Consider the following 22,304-nt stretch of genomic DNA (forward strand, 5'->3'; position numbering starts at 1 on the left):
CCTGAAACGTCAGATACAGAATTTTAAATTTTAAAGTAATCTTTATCCCATATAAGTTTGTGTAGTTAAAATCTATAGATAAAGTTGTCTTTATTGATGGAAAAGTAAACAGCAACAACATCGTATGTCACTTATTTATAAACTGGCAAATGATGCTGTGTTGCTAGCCTCTGAGCTAGCTTAGCATGCTACCTAGCTAGCAAAGGACAACATTGATATTGACCTAGTTTCACTTTAGCTAACATCAAAAATAAAGATATTTAATGTTGATAAATCTCAGGAACCACAGAAGAACTCGTCGAAAACAAACTTCTGAACGTATTAATTTGTAAAACAGTTTAAATCCCGACTGAGTGGCGGCGTCAGACACTGGGACAGCTTCCTCATGAAAAGAATCCGTCGTTCAATCCAACATTTTCTCAACCGCACTTGGATTTCACTCATTTTTTTTCCATTTTTTTATTTGATATCATCTTCGCCGGCGCCTGAGAGAAGATCACGGCGGCCATGTTCTGTAATGCTTCAGTCAAGCTAGCGCCGGGTTACACACACACACACAAAAAACTAAAATAAAACACCGAAAAGAGATGAGCTTTTTGTGTTTAGAATTGAACGACGCGAACATGAACTAGAAAAAGAAGAGTTTTCAGTTTTTTTTAGAAGTGGAGAAGATTTTTTTTAAATTGGTCGGCGAGGAGAAGTTTGACTGGCAGCACAACACACACGCCTCGGATTATCTATAGCGACGACGACGACGTACGTTCCAACAGATAATCACTGCGATACATTCATCATGAATGGATCCGCGCGAATAATTTAGGGAGTGTTTCCCGTAACACGAGGCTCAGAAGTGTTGGAAGAGTTTGGGTGGGTGTTTTTATTTTATTTTATTCATTTCATGTTGTTATGTGTGTGCGAGTGTGTAACAGCTGGATATGGCTCAAGTCCTGAGCTGATGGCTGTTCTTGGCGTGTTGACGTGTGCCTTCAGGTGCATGGTGTTCTCCATTTCACGCATAAAAGAGTTAGCTCAAGCAAACACACATAATATCAACACACACACACACACACACACACACACACACGAGGTAAATGCATGCAAAACATCCGCCCACGAATGCAGACACACTGGGGGAAAAGCAGAAGTAGAAAGCAGGTGTGTGTGTGTGTGCGTGTGTGTGCGACATCCTCAAAGTGACTCGCGTTTGATTGACGGTGTGTGTGATGTTTCAGTGTCTGCTGCCTCATTACGACAACTTATGCTGTTTTGGAGATTAATAATAGATCTGGCTTCAGCGGTGAGAGGAAACAGATGCTACATCACAATGTACACACTTGACGGGACTAATGACGGTGTGTGTGTGTGTGTGTGTGTGTCACATGTTTAATATTAATGCACTATAATAAATCATATTTTATCATCAATGGAGTGATGAAGGGACACCGGCAATCGGAGTGAGTGGGGGAATAATATTTCACTTTAAGTGAGTATATGACTCGAAACAACAAACACAATATTCATCACTTCATTTTTATTTGTTCCTTTTTAAAATAATGATTACATTTTTTAATATTCACTTTTTTTATTGTCGGTTGGTTTCTTTTTTCAGCTCAAACTGTCAAAATAAATCCAAATATAAATACGTATTATATGTGAAATGTCTTATTTTTCGTATATAAAAACCATCACAAAGTCCAATAAATTATGTAAATAATTTTAAATATATATATATAATTAAACTCTAACTACATAACAAAAAAATAAAATAATATATATATATATATATAAAAACATATATATATATGTATATATATATATACATATATATATATAAAATTAAACCGTAAATATAAAAAATATATATATATAAATACAACAATTATATTAAAAGTAAATATATAATGAACTAGCATTATTCTTTTGTCTCAAATTATTTATTTTTGAGTCTCATTTTAGTCTCATCCTTATGACTTTATTTCATTATTTTACATTTAAATATAGAAATTATTAGTAATATTAATAAAAAAAACACATTTCCAAAACTGTACCAAAATAGAATATTTAGTCATTTAAATATAGTTTTAAAATAATAATTAGTGATAAGCATTTATTGTTTGTGTATCAAAACAAACTTGTTATGAATCAGAAAATGACTTTTCTGTCACAAATAGTGCTGTTTACGTCTAAACAAACACTCATCATCATCATCATCATCGTCTTCGTCGGCGTGGTGGTCGTGGCGAAGCGTCTCCACGTGAGGAGGTACCTGAGCCGCCGTCACGCACGCGTCAATTAAAGTGAGCAGAAATTAGAGTTCGAAGGATTTATTCAATTTGCATCCATAATCGCGTGCAATTTACAAACTCATTATTTTACAATTTAGTGCGTTTAACGGCAGCTGCAGGGCAGATCGTGTCGAGCCTATAGGGGGCTAACGCGGCCCCCCCACATGGATCCTACCCCCTAAAAAAAAATAGAAGAAAAATCTTCAGAAAGTCAGATCTCAGTTGTTGGGACTCGGTGAATAATTCATGAGACACTTGTTCTTTAATCCAGATTTGATCCAAATGTAAATGTGAAAATCACTCTGGGGTCAGATGCGGGTGAGGAGAGCGACACAGCGGCTCATCCGAGTCGAGATCGCTTTCGTTAACCGACGATTGACATGTTTTGACGATCGATCGACATATTTGAAAACCGCACGCAGACCATTTGTAGTAAATGAATATATTTGGTGATTCAAAGAAGTACAACAACAAATAAAACTTGGTTATGGATCCAGTAAAATGCCATAATGTAGGAAAATCAACACAGATTTTGAACCATATCTGGTAATGTTTTGACAGCGACAGTCTCGACAGAATGTCAGTCAATATTAAATTGAAGTAAACCTGACGTTTAATAAAATCTCCTGAAACAATTTGTGACACACTTTGTGTGATTTTGATCAGAAAACAGCTGTGTAACACTATGCTAACGTCTTAACACTTATACTTTTTGCAGAATAGTGTCACAGAACACTTCAAAAACTGCAAACACAGAGGTACACAGGAAGTACCATTCTGTCATCTGAACTCACTTTTTCTTCCCATACAATAAGTTTTAGATAAAGAGCGTGCTGATGCAAATGCTTACCTCCAATTGCTAAAGATAGACTTAGTGATATATTTTCTTATTTAAAATGTAATTTAACCTTTATCTATTAATTGTATGTATTATTATTTTCTGATCATCAATATAGTTTTTATTATATATTAGAACATTATTATAAAACAGTTTCTTCAATATAACTATTAGCACAGCGATGCTAACCTGGAAAATGCTAACCACCTTTTGCTAAAGACAGACATACTTATTTAAAAGTAATTCAGATAAAATAATCTGTCCTACTTTTATGTATTATGGTCTTCTGATAGTTTTGATTGTATAATAAAATATTTTTAATAAAACTGTTGCTTTAATATAGCTATTAGCAGGGTGATGCTAACCTGGAAAATGCTAACTTCCTTTTGCTAAAGAGAGACATACTTATTTAAAAAGTAATTTAAATAAAATATTCAGTCTTACTTTTATGTATTATTGTTTTCTGATAGTTTTTATTATATAACAAAACTTTTTTTTATAAAACTGTTTCTTTAATACAGCTATTAGCAGGGCGATGCTAACCGGGAAAATGCTAATCTCCTTTTGCTAAAGAGAGACATACTTATTTATAAAGTAATTTAATAATAAATATAAATAATTTCTTTTATTTTTATAAAACTGTTTCTTTAATAAAGGTATTAACAGAGTGATGCTAGCCTGGGAAATGCTAACCTCCTTTTGTTAAAGAGAGACATACTTATTTAAAAAGCATATTAAATAAAATAATCTGTTTTACCTTTATGCATTATTGTTTTCTGATAGTTTTGATTATATAATAAAAAAATCATAAAACTGTTTCTTTAATATAACTATTAGCAAAGTGATGCTAACCTGAAAATTGCTAACCTCCTTTTGCTAAGATAAACAAAAATGTAAGTCAATTAAACACATCTTTTAGTTAGTCGTTCATTAACTTGCAAATCTATTGTTAGTTATTAAATTCCTAGTAAAACTCTTAAAATCAAAACCCCCGACCCCCCTCGGACCGGACGGTGACCCTCAAACTTCTCCCGACGAAAACGCCCGCGGCGTGTCGCGGCGAGTGTGTGTCACGGACGAGTGTGTGTCACGGCGAGAGTGTGTGTCACGACAAGTGTGTGTGTGAGTCGCTCGCCTCATCCTCTCGCAGCTGATTGTTGCACCGACTCTCTCCACCTTCTTTTCCCGGAGCCTGTAAGTATAAAATTTTAATTAGGAGGCTGACAGGTCTGGCGCATGATCCACAGCCTCGCATCCGTCACAGAGACCAAAAAAAAAAAGAAGGTGTGTGTGAAAGAGAGAGAGACTTTCTTCCCGGTGTCACACACACAAACACACACACACACACTCGGACTTGAGCAGCAGGTGCCATATTACTGTGTACAGAAAAGCAATTAGGCAGCATATTGGATGAATGAGGAGTGCATTAATATTAGCAAGTGCATTTGTCAGCGGCGTTTGATGCGCGTCCTTTTCTTTTCTTTCTGCAACATTAAGATTGTGGCGCTCATAAATTCACTGCTTAAACCGCCATCTGCCGTGCTGTCAGCCCGCACCGAGCGGCGAGGAGACGGGAAGGCGAGCCATTTATTCCCTTCTGTCTCCCTCGCTAGGGGAAGGAGAGTGAAAGACAGATAGATAAGAAGCAAATGCATTCATTCCCCTCCCTTTTTTTTTTTTTTCTTCGCTGTCTCGGGGAAGGGGAGTGTGTATTAGGATTTATGGAGATGCTGGGGCGTGCTACGAGGGGTCGACGCTGCTCTTAAATCTGGGTTCCTTTTGTCTGGAGTGCTACCTTCTGCTCACGTGCTAACGGCACATCGCTCTTCGTCAACGCACACCTCCGTCGTCGGAGGAGGAAAAAAACGTGATCATTTTGAAGTGAAAATCTTGTGTTGTCACCGGTGTGATGTCAGAGGAACGTGAACACAAAGTTGGTGTGCGTTCATGACGTGTTTGTGGCACGATTATTGCTGATCTCGGCACAAACTTGGACTATTTTTTCTGGGAGACTTCCAGGCATTGTAATCCAACCGCTGAAATAAATCTGATCAGTGAAAAAAAAATGTGCCAGACATGACAAATTGAGCTTTTTTTTAAGTTCCCCCCTGGTAGAATAAAAACCGAGGGGAACACGTGCTTTGCCGCGAGACTGCGACAGTCACTTTTGTTTAGTCTTGTTCATGGTCAAGTCCGACGGATGCGGGCTTCGCTTCCTACGCGTGTTTTTGATTCGCCGCCTCCTCCGGCGCTCGCCGAAGACGTTTGGACGCGGCGACGCTCCTTAGTGCTCAAGATAACAAACGCTACGCCTCCTTAAAGCGTGGTTCGGTACAAGGTGTTCGATTTGTCGGTAGATCTTAAGAGACTGATAAGACTTTTTGACCTTTGACCTCATAGTGAACATGTCTTCGTCCGCTCTACTAAGGAGTGACACAATTTGTTTTTTGATGCTATTGTTTTTCAAATATTCTTACATTTTGAGAAAACTCCAGCGAAGGAACTTGATGTTTTTCTAAACGAACATGTAGCATTCGTTAAAATGGCGAGAAACAGAAGTCACGATAAGAAGATCAGGGAGGAAAAAAAAGCAGGAGGCGCGAAAGTAGAAAAGGAAATTAGTTTCTAGACCTCAATGAAAGGTAAATAAAACATTATGAAAATATTCTAGTTTATAACTAATTCAAAGTAGCTTTAAAGTCTCATCTTTGGGCAAAACATATTTTAGTCAATGCTAGCTGAGATGCTAATGTCAATTCTAATTCTGGGACACGTATATTTTCATCTTTATTGTATTTCATTTTCTTTTATTGTGTTTTGAGTTAATGTTTGTTTACTATGTACTACTGTTTAATAGTTTCTTGAAGCTTCATGAAACAGTTGATGGTGTTTCATGACACATAGCCTCCTTTTCCGACACAACTCTCTAATAATAAATACTCATGTAATATTTTAACTTAGAGCGCCATCTACTGAGCTCTGGGAATAACAACACTGCATCATGAAACCCCCATCAATACATCACTACCGTTCACAAGTGACGGTCTGGTGAAGCTTCATGAAACAGTGTCAGAGTCAAGTACTCGACAATACTACAAATATATATTTGTTACTAAAGTATCACTATATATCGTATTTTCACATAATGTCCTTGAAACCACCATTAATTTTGTGAATCATGATTTTTTCCCCCCAACTTTCAATTGCATCACATCCCTTATCAAGTGAGAACCTATTTTCAACTTAATAAAGTTAACCTTCAAAACATTCCTGGATCCAGATGGAACTCCCAAACACCAGTGATGGTCTGACGAAGTATCATGAAACAGTGTCATTATCTTCAGAGTCCACTAGATGGCGTCTCTGCCCTATTATCCTTTGTTTTGAACAACTGTTCTAATGAAACATAATTTTTAAACTGATGGCGCCACCTTCTGACCTCTGAACTCTGGTTAATCAAAAAACATCATCACATACAATAAGGGCAGCACTAACTTCCTGTTTACTCTCGACACACTTCCTGTTGAGTCATCTGAGTCATTGATTCGCTAAAATATAACTCATATCCTTAAAAAAAAGTCTCATCAATTAGACCTCGAGTCACAACATAGACACACCTTTAAAACAAGGATGTGATGTTATTAACGTTAGCATCAACACCGTGAAGGCAGAATGGACGACATTGAAGGCGAATATGTTGTTTCTGATGTGGGCTCGCTAGCCTCCATGTTAGCATCTGAAGCTACGTCAAAAACCTAGTCGTGTCGACGAGAAGGCCGAACATGATGGGACGCGTTAGCGCCATCTACCGAAGCCTCGACGACGAGCTCCGACGTCAATGCAAATATTCTAGCTTTTTTTCGTCCAAGTCCGGGGCGACATCGCACCAGACGACGAGATCAGAGGAGTCGCAACTTTTGTGTCAGAATGTATTTAAGGTGCAGAAGTGAAGATCTGGGATTAACAGCTGGTCTGAGTCGAGCGCGTGGAGACGTTCCAACGAGCTTCATAAACCTTTTATCGGAGCGTTTGTTTGGAATATTTTTAGAGTCGACATGAGTGCGCTGATGTGTTGTTGTTGTCACGGTACCTCTGGTGCTGTTGGAGGGGGGTGTTTAGACAGGGAGGGGTGGTGATGTGGGGGTACGGGGGGGGGGATAAGAAAAGTGTCACTGGAAGATTACTGTCACACCGCTGTCACCGTGACGATGCCCCGCGGGCATTACAGGGGCGGAGTTGGCGGGGTCGCATGGTTGGATGTGGAGTTTGAGGGGGGGGGGGCAGTTAGCACCACTCCCATTCTCCCACCCCCCCCCCCACCCCGCCACCACCACATCACCCCTTCTTTCTTTCCGCGGTGATTAGCTGGCCCCGCGGTGAGCGCTAATCTGCACAGTGAGGTGGTGGGTGGAGAGCGGCGCCGCAACAATACTCACTTTTGATGAAGACGCGCTAAATGTTCTTTTTAATGATAAGCGCGGCGACATCCTTCACTTCTCCGCACTCTCCCGCCACAAACAGTTTAACGGGATTGAGGCAATCTCGGTGGCAGCAGATGAAACGAGCCTCTGGTTTTTTTCATCTCCTTCATTAAATTACACCCGTGTACGGGAATTATTGTAAAAGATTCTCCCTTCAAGGCGATGGGTTGTAAATTTAGACTTTTTTCCATTTCGTCGAGTAACTAATCAATCCTCGCGGGATTAAAGTCACGTGCGCTGCACACACACACGGGTCAACGGCAACAACTATGTAGGTTCGGGTCGGATCTCGTAAGGATGTGCTGGACCTTGATGACCTCACAGGATGTAGCTCACGAAACTAGCTCACACAACAGTGATGCTGCGTCACAGGAAACTAGTTTAGTTCAAGTCTGCATGTTTTTGTGCGACACGACATCTAGACTTTTGTATGAATCCAATCCACAATTAAACAAAATAAAGCTGAATGACACCCGTTATTGCAGTAGAACCTGATCAATCGCAAAGACTAGCAACTTGAAGGTTTTAGCATCAGTTTTGTTGACGAAGCTTCATGATGTCATGTTGTTCAGAGGTCAGTAGGTGGCGCCATCAGTTTAAAAATGATGTTTCATTAGAACAGTTGTTCAAAACAAAAGGAAAATAGTGCAGAGACGCCATCTAGTGGACTCTGAAGATAATGACACTGCTTCATGAAGCTTTGTCAGACCATCACTAGTGTTTGGGAGTTCCATCTGGATCCAGGAATGTTTTGAAGGTTAACTTTATTAAGTTGAAAAGAGGTTCTCACTGAATAAGGGATGATACAATTGAAAGTTAGGGGGAAAAAAAATCATGATTCACAAAATGAATGGTGGTTTCAAGGACATTATGTGAAAATACGATATATAGTGATACTGTAAGAATGAATATATATTCGTAGTAATGTCGAGTACTTGACTCTGACACTGTTTCATGAAGCTTCACCAGACCATCACTTGTGAACAGTAGTGATGTATCGATGAGGTTTCATGATGCAGTGTTTTACGTTAGTATTTATTGAATGAGAGAGTTGTGTCGGAAAATGAGGACATGTTTCATGAAACACCATCATCTGTTTCATGAAGCCTCAACAAACTATTAAACAGCAATACATAGTAAACAAACATTAACTCAAAACAGGATGCAAAAGAAAATGCAATAAAATAAAGATGAAAATATACATGTCCCAGAAATAGAATTGACATTAGCATCTTAGATAGCATTGACCAAAATATGTTTTGTCCAAAGATGAGACTTTAAAGCTACTTTGAATTAGTTATAAACTACAATATTTTCATAATGTTCTTGTTGTGTAACTTTATTTTACTTCAACATCACAAAACGTTATTAATCCATCTATGCTAACATCCGTTAGCATGTTTACGCTGACGCTAGCACGCTCACGTGGATGTGACAAAATAAACAAACGTGACTCAAACTTCACGCGCTGGGGATTGAACCGACAACCCCTCGGCTGCAGCGGCGTGTGTGCGGCTTTATTAAGTTGAAAAGTATTGTATTGAATCTCAGGTTGCTGACTCATGGCGAGGGGAGGAGCTGACAGAAACAATCGATGTGAGCAGAAGGTTTACAGAAACAAATTCCATTTCGGCTCAGATTGAATTTGTTCATAATCCAGGAGAGGCAGAACTTTTGTCAATTCAGCGATTCCTAAGTTAATATCTACTGGAACCTTTATTGGCTGCACACAGATTGGCTGTTCTTCCATAAAGCACAGCAGATGTGCTGAACGTACACTTACTCGACACACACACACACACCGACACACACTCCAACATCTGCCCAGAGCTCAACTTTCTGCTCAACCTGAGCGTCCACAGCTCTGGTCCGTGTTGTAGCGACTCGTTATTCCTTTAGTCTTTATCGTAGACATCCGTCCTCGAGGTCCTCCTCGCCAAAGACCTCCACCAGCTGGACGTGTGTATTGGTAACAATCTGGCGATACGGTACACATCAGGATAAAGGATACAATATATTATAATAATACATTTATACAATATATTGATTTATATTGCAATATATTGACTATAGAATTCACAGACCAAACAATTCCTGACAAAGTCGTAACTGCTTTTGAAACTTCATGAAGCTTCATCAGACCATCACTAGTGTTTGAGAGTTCCATCTGGATCCAGGAATGTCTTGAAGGTTAACTTTATTAAGTTGAAAATAGGTTCTCACTGAATAATGGATGTGATACAATTGAAAGTTGGGGTAAAAAAATCATGATTCACAAAGTTAATGGTCAAGGACATTATGTGAAACCACGATATATATCGTGATACTGCAGGAACACGGATATATTTGTAGTATTTTCGAGTACTTGACTCTGGTGTTGCAGAATTTACAGACCACATGACGTACGTATCTGATTAAATTTGTTTTCAAACCAAAATATGTCCAAACATCAGCTTTAAAAGCCACTTGAGTCTACGGTATCCTCTCGTCCTCAGTCATCGCCTGGATCTTGTCGTGTTTCATTGTTCCTTTATCTGTGGAGGACGTAATGACTGCCATAAATATATAAATAAATAATAAATATTGATACAGTATTGTGGGAAAAAAAACAAAAAAACATTACATACCATAAAGGCAGCACTTACTTCCTGTTTACTCATGACACACTTCCTGTTGAGTCATCTGAGTCATTGATTTGTTAAAATATAACTCATATCCTTAAAATCAGTACCTCCAGCACTTTATCGGGGAGAAGCTTCATCTCTCCATGTGGATCTACCCCGTGGCCTCCTCACATTTGAATACCTCACTAGTATTGTACCTTAACTGTAACTCGCCACTAGGAGGAGCTGTAGTTGTTTTCTGACTCTCTCCTGGAGACTGGGCTCTAGTTCAGATGTTTTGGCTTGTGTCAAAAACATGTCACGTGAAGTATTATCTTATTTTCTCTGTGATGGTTCGACATCACACCCATCATCCTTTCCTAGAACCTCAGTTATACACTTATTGAAAGTAAAAAACATATAATTTCAAACAAACATGCATCATAAAAGCTACGGTTTCTAAGGAGTTTTCAGCGTAACTTGATTAAGATTTTGTCAAATACTCGAAGATTAACTCCTAGACTTGAATCTCAATCATGATGTTCCGGGTGTCTCGAGGCGAGTCCGTGTCTCAGTCACACACACACTCGTCCTCGTAGTTTAGAAAAGAATCTTCAGAGAAGTGTTTCCAGGATTGAGGCGGACAACAAGGTCAGGCCTGCCGTGTCTTCTAATCGGACCAACATTCACTCAGTCACACATGAAAACCTCTCATTCACTTCCCCGGATGCCTTCAGGTATGTAATTTTCTCCGGATTTTTTTTTTGGAGTTTGTCACTTTCAGTGGCCCTTTTCAATCTGCCGACTCGTCCTGTCGCACTCCGACTCTCACAAATCACACAGCTCTGGTGATCAGAGGGACAATTTGTCAGCCGTATGCATGAGTAGGCAACAGATTCACCGTCCATTACACTGACCGCACCGGAGAAGACGTGCCATTTCCTGTTTGGATTCAAGGCGTGTGTGTGTGTGTGTGTGTGTGAGTGTTCGGGTAGTTTGTCACTTCGATCCACAACTGTGTTCAAGGTTAAAATACAAACCAAGGGAAAAATAAAAGTGATTTTGAGAAGAATTATAAACATTCATTCATTTTTTTTCTCTAGGGGTTCGGTTGAGTCTATCCCAGCTTCTCCAGGCGAGAGGCGGGGGACACCCTGGACAGAAAGCCAGTCTGTCTCAGGACACACAAAGACACACAACCATTCAAACACACACTCATACCTATAGACAATTATCCCCAAGTTCTCAATCAACCTCTGTATTTTTTTTGGAGGAAACCGGAGTGCCCGGAGTAAACCCACGCATCATGTGGAGATTTACAAACTCCACACAGAAAGGTCACTTTCTCCCTCCCGACCTGGAATCGAACCAGCAACCTTCTTTTTTAGCAACGAAGTTAGACGTCAAACCGTTGAATTAGATCTTTTTTGAATGAGACTTTGATGCTGGTGGTTCTGTTCGGTCCATCAGGCCAAGAATCATACTCTCAGCCGTGTTCAGAAGCTTTTTAGTGACTCAAGAACAAGATCCTGGATACAATAGTCTTCTCCTCAGGTGAAGTCATTTTCAGTCATTTTCTGCGCTTCAGTGCCGACATGATCGGAGAAAAATATCACTTATAACGCTCAGTCTCGCGGGACTTGCATCGGTTTCCCATGAAACTGAGCGACATCAGAGAGGAGCTGCCGGCGCGTCGTGATATCACCAAATCAATTATAAATCCTTGTACACTTATCTCTTTATAAATGACCTGACGCTAACAACTTAGCTCGTTAGCATACTTCATTAGCATACGGCGAAGACAGACAGGTTTACACTTGTTTGGAAGTTCACGATCTTATAAGAAAACAACTGAGACGAGATGAAAAGTTCTTACAATATGTTGCTTTAACAAAGGAGGTTGAAAGAGACGAGTGACTGGATCACTTGTAGCTCATAGGTTAGTCTTACTCTCGGTCTATATACTGAGTCTAAGTCAACAGCGCCATAGCAACCGAGCCTATCAAGCTGCAGTTCACAGACGGACGGAGACGTAAACAACAACGAGACATAGAAGTACAAATTGACAACTTTACAGAACGTGACACTGATTGGTCAAAGTGCAAATTCAAGAAATGCTTGATTTATACAATAAAAAAATGATAAATTGTCGCACATGTTTTCAATATGCATAAATAGCGAAGTCGTATTTCTTTCCGATAAATCGTGTACCTTAATGAACATTGTGAAGCATGACATCATCAGTTCGAGGTCAGACAAACTTATAAATGTTTCATATCCAGCAGGAGACACTTTTAAAAAAAAACATGAAATAAACACCGATCTGTGGTGGAAGTTTAGTCTCCGTCTCTTTAAGACGGGCTCGCTTGAGGTGAGTCTCTCTGCAGCTCAAACGAGTCGTGGTCTGCTCCGAGGGCAGACCCAGGAAATGGAAATTCAGGATGAATTTTGCAACAGGAAGGGAAACAAAGGCGGAGACAGAGAGGTCACTCGTCTTTGTAGCTTTGACACTTTCCTCTGGATTCCAGGAAGAAACATGCCCACAAACAAATGCTACACAAAGCACATATGGCGCGTTTGTAGTCTGGCCATGTGTATGTATGAGCGTTTGGACTCTTGAGTGTGTGTGTGCTGGTGTTCGGCCATATATGTGTGTGTGCGCGAGATCATGCAGAACTAGTGAGAATCTCCATATGAAGGTGGTTTGATGGCGCCTCTGAGAGCAGCACTCACAGTTCATACATCTGCTTATGTGAGTCCATATGTCAGTGTGTGTTCAGGGTTGTCTGCGAGATGAGCAGCCAAGTTTTTTTTTTCTTTTTCTCCGAGTTCTCGCCGAGGAGGAACCCGGCGCCGTCCCTCTCCGGCGGACCCGCCTGAGCCTCGCGTCTGAACCCGGGGGTCGCCTCGGAGACTTCGCTGCTGCAGACGGGGATGTCGGCCGCGAGGTCGGAGGTCAAACGTAGGAGATACCAGAACGTGGTCGGCAGGGTCCAGTGGTGGTTGAAAGTACTTTCTTCAAGTACTACTTGTTGAACTTCTTGACTTGTAGACGTTGAACTCGAGTCCATTTTGAGCCGACAGTAGACTCAAACAGGTGGTCATAATGTTATGGTCGGAGCAGGTAGATGTTGTTTTCCAACAAGAAATGTGGTTCAATGAAGATCAGCTTAGAAGACGAGTGTGTGTGTGTGTGTGTGTGTGTTTTTTGTGTTTGTGTACATGTATCCGTGAATGTGTGCGTGAGTATGTTTTTGTGAATATGAGTGTATATACTTGTGTGTTTGTTTGTGTGCGTGCAAGTGTGGGACTGTGTTTGTCTGTATGTGTGTGTTTCATTTGTATGAACGAGACAACTTTGTCTGACTCTGTGAGACATGAAATACTGACTCATCCATTGATTCTAAACACACAATTACACACAATGGATCTGTACACACAAACAACTGATCTCATTCCTACACACTTCTTTGAACTAACAAAGGCTGACATGCTAGCATGTGTAATACACTTTTAAACACACACATCTACAGAACACGCACAGTAACTCATACACAGTAACACACGCACACACACACACATGCTCACACATAAACAAACACACACAGTAACTCACGCAAAGTAACTCACACACACACACATGCTCACACATAAACAAACACGCAAAGTAACTCACACACAGTAACTCACACACACACACATATGCTCACACATAAACAAACACACACAGTAACACACACATAAACAAACACGCACAGTAACACACGCACAGTAACTCACACACACACAGACATGCTCACACATAAAAAAACGCACACAGTAACTCACGCACAGTAACTCACACACACACATGCTCACACATAAACAAACACACACAGTAACTCACACACAGTAACACACGCACAGTAACTCACGCACAGTAACACACACACACACACACAGACATGCTCACACATAAACAAACACACACAGTAACTCACGCACAGTAACACACACACACACACACACACACACACACACACACACACACACACACACACACACACACACACACACATGCTCACACATAAACAAACACACACAGTAACTCACGCACAGTAACACACACACACACACACACACACAGACATGCTCACACATAAACAAACACACACAGTAACTCACGCACAGTAACACACACACACACACACACACACACACACACACACACACACACACACACACACACACACACACACACACACACACACACACACACACACACACACACACACACACAGACATGCTCACACATAAACAAACACACACAGTAACTCACGCACAGTAACACACACACACAGACATGCTCACACATAAACAAACACACACAGTAGCTCACGCACACACACACACCTCTGGTGGCCACAGGCGGAGTCTTCACACTAGGCTAACCTTGATCAATAACCTGCTCTGGACCTTCACTGTTCTCCTGCTGCTGGATTTCAATATCACGCCTGTTTGAACACTCTCGCCACGGGCCAACTGTGTGCGAGCGCCAGTGTGTGTGCAACCGCTGCATGCATTCATGTGTCTGTGGCTTTTGTGTACGCTTGTGTGCGCTTCAAGAATCCTCGGTGCACGAGTGTGTGTGTGTGTGTGTGTGTGTGTGTGTGCGTCGCCGCCCGAGGGTCCGCTGTGAACGGTGCTAACTGGCCCTGTGAACTCTCCCTGTGAAGAGAGAGAAGAAGCCACCGGGCATGTGCAGAGGACGGCGTGCCATTTACCTGGGCTCGCCGTGCTTTTTCAAACTGGCAACAGGGACCTCCTCACACACACACACACACACTCACACACACACGCACACACACACACAAGGAGACTCTCCAGCCTCTCGCCTCAAACGCTGAAGCACACCTTTGCTCCTTCGCCTCAAACACAAACACACTTCAAAAGTTTTTTATTTTCCGTATTTTTGGAAGCGATACAGGCGTTTAAAGAGCCAAGCGCTCTCTTCATCTGGCCCCGGACTCACTTCCTGCCGCCGTGGAAAAAGGCCCCACTGCGCCGGGAGACGCTTGTTTACATCCAGCGCTACAACCTTCTCCCTCCTCGGCGGCTTCGTGCTGGACACTCGACTTCAGACACACACACATACACACACACACACATACACACACACACACACACACACACACACACACACGCACACACACACACACCTGAGACCGCATCTTATTTTCAATGTAGTTCCATCAGTCCCTCATAGTCTCTAGTTACACACACGACAACATGCTAGCATGTGTAACACACTATTAAACAAAAATATACACACTCCAGTTGTGTCTAAGTTGCACATTATTGTACACAGGAGTTCACACACATGCGCACACTTAAGTGCTCGCAGACATCTAAACTCCTACAGGTACACAAATGCACACACAACAATACACACAGAAACACACACACATGTAAACACATAAATACCCACACACGTACCTACACACGGACGCACACATGCGCACAGACTCAAAATACACACAGAAATGCACACAGAGAAGCACACAAAAATAATCACACAAGCCCTTATACATGCACGCACACATACATGCACACAATTACAAATGCACACACAAAAATACACACAGAAACACACACACATGTAAACACATAAATACCCACAGACATACCTACACACGGACGCACACACACGCACAGACTCAAAATACACACAGAAATGCACACAGAGAAGCACACAAAAATAATCACACAAGCCCTTATACATGCACGCACACATACATGCAAACAATTACACATGCACACACAAAAATACACACAGAAACACACACACACATGCAAACACATAAATACCCACACACATACCTACACACGGACGCACACACACGCACAGACTCAAAATACACACAGAGAAGCACACAAAAATAATCACACAAGCCCTTATACATGCACGCACACATACATGCAAACAATTACACATGCACACACAAAAATATACACACAGAAACACACACACATGCAAACACATAAATACCCACACACATACCTACACATGGACGCACACACATGCACAGACTCAAAATACACACAGAAATGCACACAGAGAAGCACACAAAAAGAATCACACAAGCCCTTATACATGCACGCACACATACATGCAAACAATTACACATGCACACACAAAAATACACACAGAAACACACACACATGCAAACACATAAATACCCACACACATACCTACACACGGACGCACACACACGCACAGACTCAAAATACACACAGAAATGCACACAGAGAAGCACACAAAAATAATCACACGAGCCCTTATACATGCACGCACACATACATGCACACAATTACAAATGCACACACAAAAATACACACAGAAACACACACACATGCAAACACATAAATACCCACACACGTACCTACACACGGACGCACACACACGCACAGACTCAAAATACACACAGAAATGCACACAGAGAAGCACACAAAAATAATCACACAAGCCCTTATACAAGCACGCACACATACATGCATACAATTACAAATGCACACACAAAAATACACACAGAAACACACACACATGCAAACACATAAATACCCACAGACATACCTACACACGGACGCACACACACGCACAGACTCAAAATACACACAGAAATGCACGCAGAGAAGCACACAAAAATAATCACACAAGCCCTTATACATGCACGCACACATACATGCAAACAATTACACATGCACACACAAAAATACACTCAGAAACACACACACATGTAAACACATAAATACCCACACACGTACCTACACACGGACGCACACACACGCACAGACTCAAAATACACACAGAAATGCACACAGAGAAGCACACAAAAATAATCACACAAGCCCTTATACATGCACGCACACATACATGCACACAATTACACATGCACACACAAAAATAAACACAGAAACACACACACATGCAAACACATAAATACCCACACACGTACCTATACACGGAAGCACACACACGCACAGACTCAAAATACACACAGAAATGCACACAGAGAAGCACACAAAAAGAATCACACAAGCCCTTATACATGCGCGCACACATACATGCACACAATTACACATGCACACACAAAAATACACACAGAAACACACACACATGCAAACACATAAATACCCACACACATACCTACACACGGACGCACACACACGCACAGACTCAAAATACACACAAAATGCACACAGAGAAGCACACAAAAAGAATCACACAAGCCCTTATACATGCGCGCACACATACATGCACACAATTACACATGCACACACAAAAATACACACAGAAACACACACACATGCAAACACATAAATACCCACACACATACCTACACACGGACGCACACACACGCACAGACTCAAAATACACACAGAAATGCACACAGAGAAACACACAAAAATAATCACACAAGCCCTTATACATGCGCGCACACATACATGCACACAATTACACATGAACACACACAACTGCAAACACATAAATACCCACCCACAGACACACACACAGACTCAAAACACACAGAAAAAGACACAGAGCGACACACAAAAAGAAACACACATACCCATGTACACACACACATACCTACACACCTGAGACTGCATCTCATTTTCAATGCAGTTCCATCAGTCGCTCCCCACACACATACCTACACACGGACGCACACACACACACAAACTCGCACACACACAGTAACGCACACACACATGCACACACATAAACAAACACACACACACAAACATGTTTTTAATTATTGCCCCTAACAATATTGATATAAATATAACAAATATTTAAAATAATGTTTCTTTTATATCAGGTTTATTTTTAAATGACTTTGAAAAAAATGCAATAAAATGTTACTTCTTAGCATATTTACTTTTTCCTTCACTTATATTTTTTCTTGACACTCACTGCTGCCACTGTTAGAATGTTGCCCTTGAGCAAAAGTTTGTTCCCCAACACTGGTCTAGACATAAGAGAGGAACAAAGACGTGACATACCTCCTCCAAGGAGCTCGTTTGACACACAGTGAAATAACAGAACTTCAATGATTCCACTGTTGTGTTGAGTTTCTTGACAGGGGATTTGAACCTGCAACTCTCTAGTAAAGCAGAGAATCTTAACAACGACAGGTGGTCAGTTTTATTCCCGGGCTTCAACCACAGGTCGTGGGGGCAGCAGCGTGAAGTAAGTCACGCGACCACTATTGAGACAACTCTCCAACACCTGAACCTGTGTGTGTTTGTTGTCGTGTGTGTGCAGCTTATTCAAATGTGCGTTGCCGCTCAGCTGACCCAGATGTGTGAAGTGGGTCACAGGAACACCCCCACACACGGGGGTTATGGGTAGGAAGGAGAGAGCACGGCGGGGCGGCGCCCTGATTACTCAGATTAGTTCGGGGAATTCTGGGCTCCGCCCCCCGACGAGCCCCACATCTGCTCGCCGCGATCAACCTGTTGGGGCCTCGTCGTCGGTCGATACCGTGACCCTCCTGTGGGGGGCAGCAGAGAGCCGCATCCTGCTACAACACTGTCGGTTTTGTCGTCTCACAAGAAGTAGACGATTTATTCCAAAACCTTAAGAAACACGCTTGTTGTCGCCCCCTAGTGGTCATTCAGCGGAATCATTCCATTTGACTGCGGCTCCCTTTATCGACCAGGTTTAACCGTCTCTGTGCGTCTGGTCTCATTGTTGGACTTTCATAGGTTCTTATGTAACCTTTCATGTCGACTCAGCGTTTCGTGTGTCTTTGTTTCAAGTTGCTGATGAGCCTGTTTTCGTGTCCCTCGCAGGACGGCGCCGGACGCGTCCCCCGCCGGGACCCGAGACGGTTGGAGCGCCGCCGGGAGCGGAGACGACAGCCGGACTGGACCTCCGCCAGGAGAGTCTGCACCAGGTAGGGATCCGAGCCAAGTCTGCCTGACTGTGTCGGTGACGCATTCTGCTGTGGTTCGGTTCTGACGGAGCTTCAGCTGATGCTGAGGACAGTAACACAATAAATATAAGTTAACACACATGTTTCTTTAGATACACACTTCAATAAACCATGTTAAGTTTGTATGGTTTAGAACTTGAAGAACTACATTGGATTTTTTGTGTCCAAAAACATAGACACACTCACGTACACACACACAATCACACACATACATATACCCTCACACATCCACAGACATATAGATGCCCACACACACACAGACACACACACAAACACACACACCAGCTCACACTAATGCACACAGTTGAATTTCTCTGTGAGATTTCTCCATGGAGATCAATAAAGTATATTGATTGATTGACATAAATATACATTCACGTATACACACAGATGCGCACGCACAAAGAAACCCCACACACACCTACATTTACACCCACGAACATACAACACACACATATACACACAGACACACTTGCACACACCTGCACAAGTACATACACATGTGCACACAAACATACATGTACACTCAAGTAGACACACACATACATGAACACCCATGTACATACAACACACACATCCACGCACACTCACAATCACACACATATATGTACACGCACACATCCACAGACACAGAGACGCTCATACACACACCTGCACACACTAATGCACACATACATGGACATGTGCGCACACAAAAACACACACTTGCACACAGATGCACACGCACACAAAGACATTCATGTACACCCAAGTATATTCAACACACATATGCACACACACACACAACTACAGACACATACTCACATGCATATATGCACACACACACACACTAATGTACATGCACATGTGATGTGCAAGCACTCACACACATACATGTACATATGCGTGCACAAACACACGCACACACACACCTAGACACACATACATGCACACAAACACACACATACAGATACACTCAAATACACATGCGCACGCACACACACACATATATACACACGCAGGTACACATGCATAAAAACACACATATCATCTGAATATACTGACAGAAACACAGATACTTGTACACACACAACACAACAAGTGCAAACAAACACACACACACCTGTGCACAGGCACACATGCAAACACACACACACACTTGTTTAAACACGTAAGAAAAAAAAAAAAAATAGACGTTCAAAGCACCAGGTGATGTCGTTTTGATCTCAGGGTCAAAGGTCAGGTCAGGTTGTGACCTCACAGTAAAGACACAACACACTTCTGAGGTGTGACACGTATGACACGAGCGAGGTCCGTGACACAGCGCCGGTGGTTCTTGGAGCCTCACACGGCAGCAGGCGTGTCGCTCTGGCAGCCAGACTGAGAACATCAGGTGTTTAGCTCCATCATCTCAGCCTGTTAAACACGGCGGCTCCGGCCAAACTGGCCCCGGGCTCCGGGCTCTAATGTTTTAATGCGGCAGCTCGAGCCAAACACACACGCGGGTCAGAAGCCTCGCTCCGGCAGAGATGACGGGCCCGGCCTGCCAATCGCAATAAGCCCGTGGCCAGAGCGAGGCGGTCAGTCCAGCCAAGTGCTGTCCGGTGAGAGACGGCCGGGCCAGACAACAGCCGGGGGGTCCGGGGGGGTGTGTGTGTGTGTGTGTGTGGGGGGCCACGGCACCGGACTCGACATGATTACTGCATGTACATTAGAGCGCTGGCGGTCCTGCTGGACCCGGTTTCATGTCCGCGGCCAGAGAGCAGCTTCTGTTTGAAGCTCCAGATCATGAGATGATTGTCCAGGAGTAACAGCAGAGAGAGAGAGAGCCCTTGAGCAACGCATGTCATCCTGTTCTAGTGTGAGGCTGACTCTGACTCCTCGTGAGTCACTGACTCACTGACTCACTGGCTCACTGACTCACTGACTCACTGACTCACTTAAGCATTCTAACAGTGACGAGTTGATTTAGAAATATTTTTTTTTAGTAATGATGTGTTGGTGAAGCTTCATGAAACAGTGTCATGTTGTTCAGAGGTCAGTAGGTGGCGCCATCAGTTTAAAAATGATGTTTCATTAGAACAGTTGTTGAAAACAAAAGGAAAATAGTACAGAGACGCCATCTAGTGGACTCTGAAAATAATGACACTGTTTCATGAAGCTTCATCAACACATTGTATAAAACGATTATTTACATTTTCGATTTACAAGTAATAGGCAAATATTATATTATATATATAGTGTTTGTTCCTTTTCTATGTCTGAGGATGAGAGGATACAGTGACTCCAGCATCTGATGTTTGGACATATTTTTGGTTTGGGAACAAACTTCGTCAAGAGTCATGTGGTCTGTAAATTCTGCAACACCACAGTCAAGTACTCGGACAATACTACAAATATATACTTGTTACTACAGTATCACAATATATTGTATCGTGATACACATCTTTTTCGCCAGATCTTGCCAAAACACACTCTTACTTTCTTCCGTCCAAATTTTAACAAAAGAAAAAGACACAAAACAACTATGAGCTAAACATTAACCAATGAGTCACATTTCACTGATTCCGGTTCAGTACTTTTCTTACTGGTTCTGTTCCAAAAGTTTTTAAGCACAAAAATAGTGTTACACGCATAAAAAAAATAGAAACGTTTTAAACTGTTCAAATAAAGTTTCCACAAGACAAAAAATATATAATAAGACACTTGATTTTAACTACACACAATATGTTGTTTCGACTACACAAATTGTTGTTTTGACTACACAAAACTCATCCACATGACACAAATAAGTAGTAATGTGTTGATGAAGCTTCATGAAACAGTGTCATGTTGTTTAGAGGTCAGTAGGTGGCGCCATCAGTTTAAAAATGATGTTTCATTAGAACAGTTGTTCAAAACAAAGGAAAATAGTGTAGAGACGCCATCTAGTGGACTCTGAAGATAATGACACTGTTTCATGAAGCTTCATCAACACATCACTAATAATAAAAACAGTTTTGAACTTGTCAAATATATTTCGAGACACAGAAAAGTTGTTCAAGCCCAAGAATAATTCACATTAAATCATTCTTTTTTTTCCCTCTCAGTTTTGATCCATTTGAATATAATCTTTGGCAGTAAATCTTTAGAGATCT

The 22,304-nt window shown here is 41.7% G+C and overlaps 1 protein-coding gene across 2 annotated transcripts in view; it reads left to right on the top strand.

The window, feature by feature from the left end:
- LOC148069147 (uncharacterized) overlaps window positions 1-22,304 on the top strand; it is a 227,021-nt gene that overhangs the window by 29,109 nt on the left and 175,608 nt on the right. For both annotated transcript variants that reach the window (XR_015713022.1, XM_087803196.1), the window contains exon 2: window positions 19,046-19,149. Coding sequence is in view for 1 of the 2 variants with exons in the window: in XM_087803196.1 (XP_087659322.1) it covers window positions 19,046-19,149 (104 nt within the window). In the remaining variant the exon portion in view is untranslated. The remainder of the gene's footprint in view (window positions 1-19,045; window positions 19,150-22,304) is intronic.

The sequence above is a fragment of the Callionymus lyra genome, chromosome 11 (genome assembly GCF_982586985.1).
Source record: "Callionymus lyra chromosome 11, fCalLyr1.hap1.1, whole genome shotgun sequence".
NCBI lineage: Eukaryota > Metazoa > Chordata > Actinopteri > Syngnathiformes > Callionymidae > Callionymus > Callionymus lyra.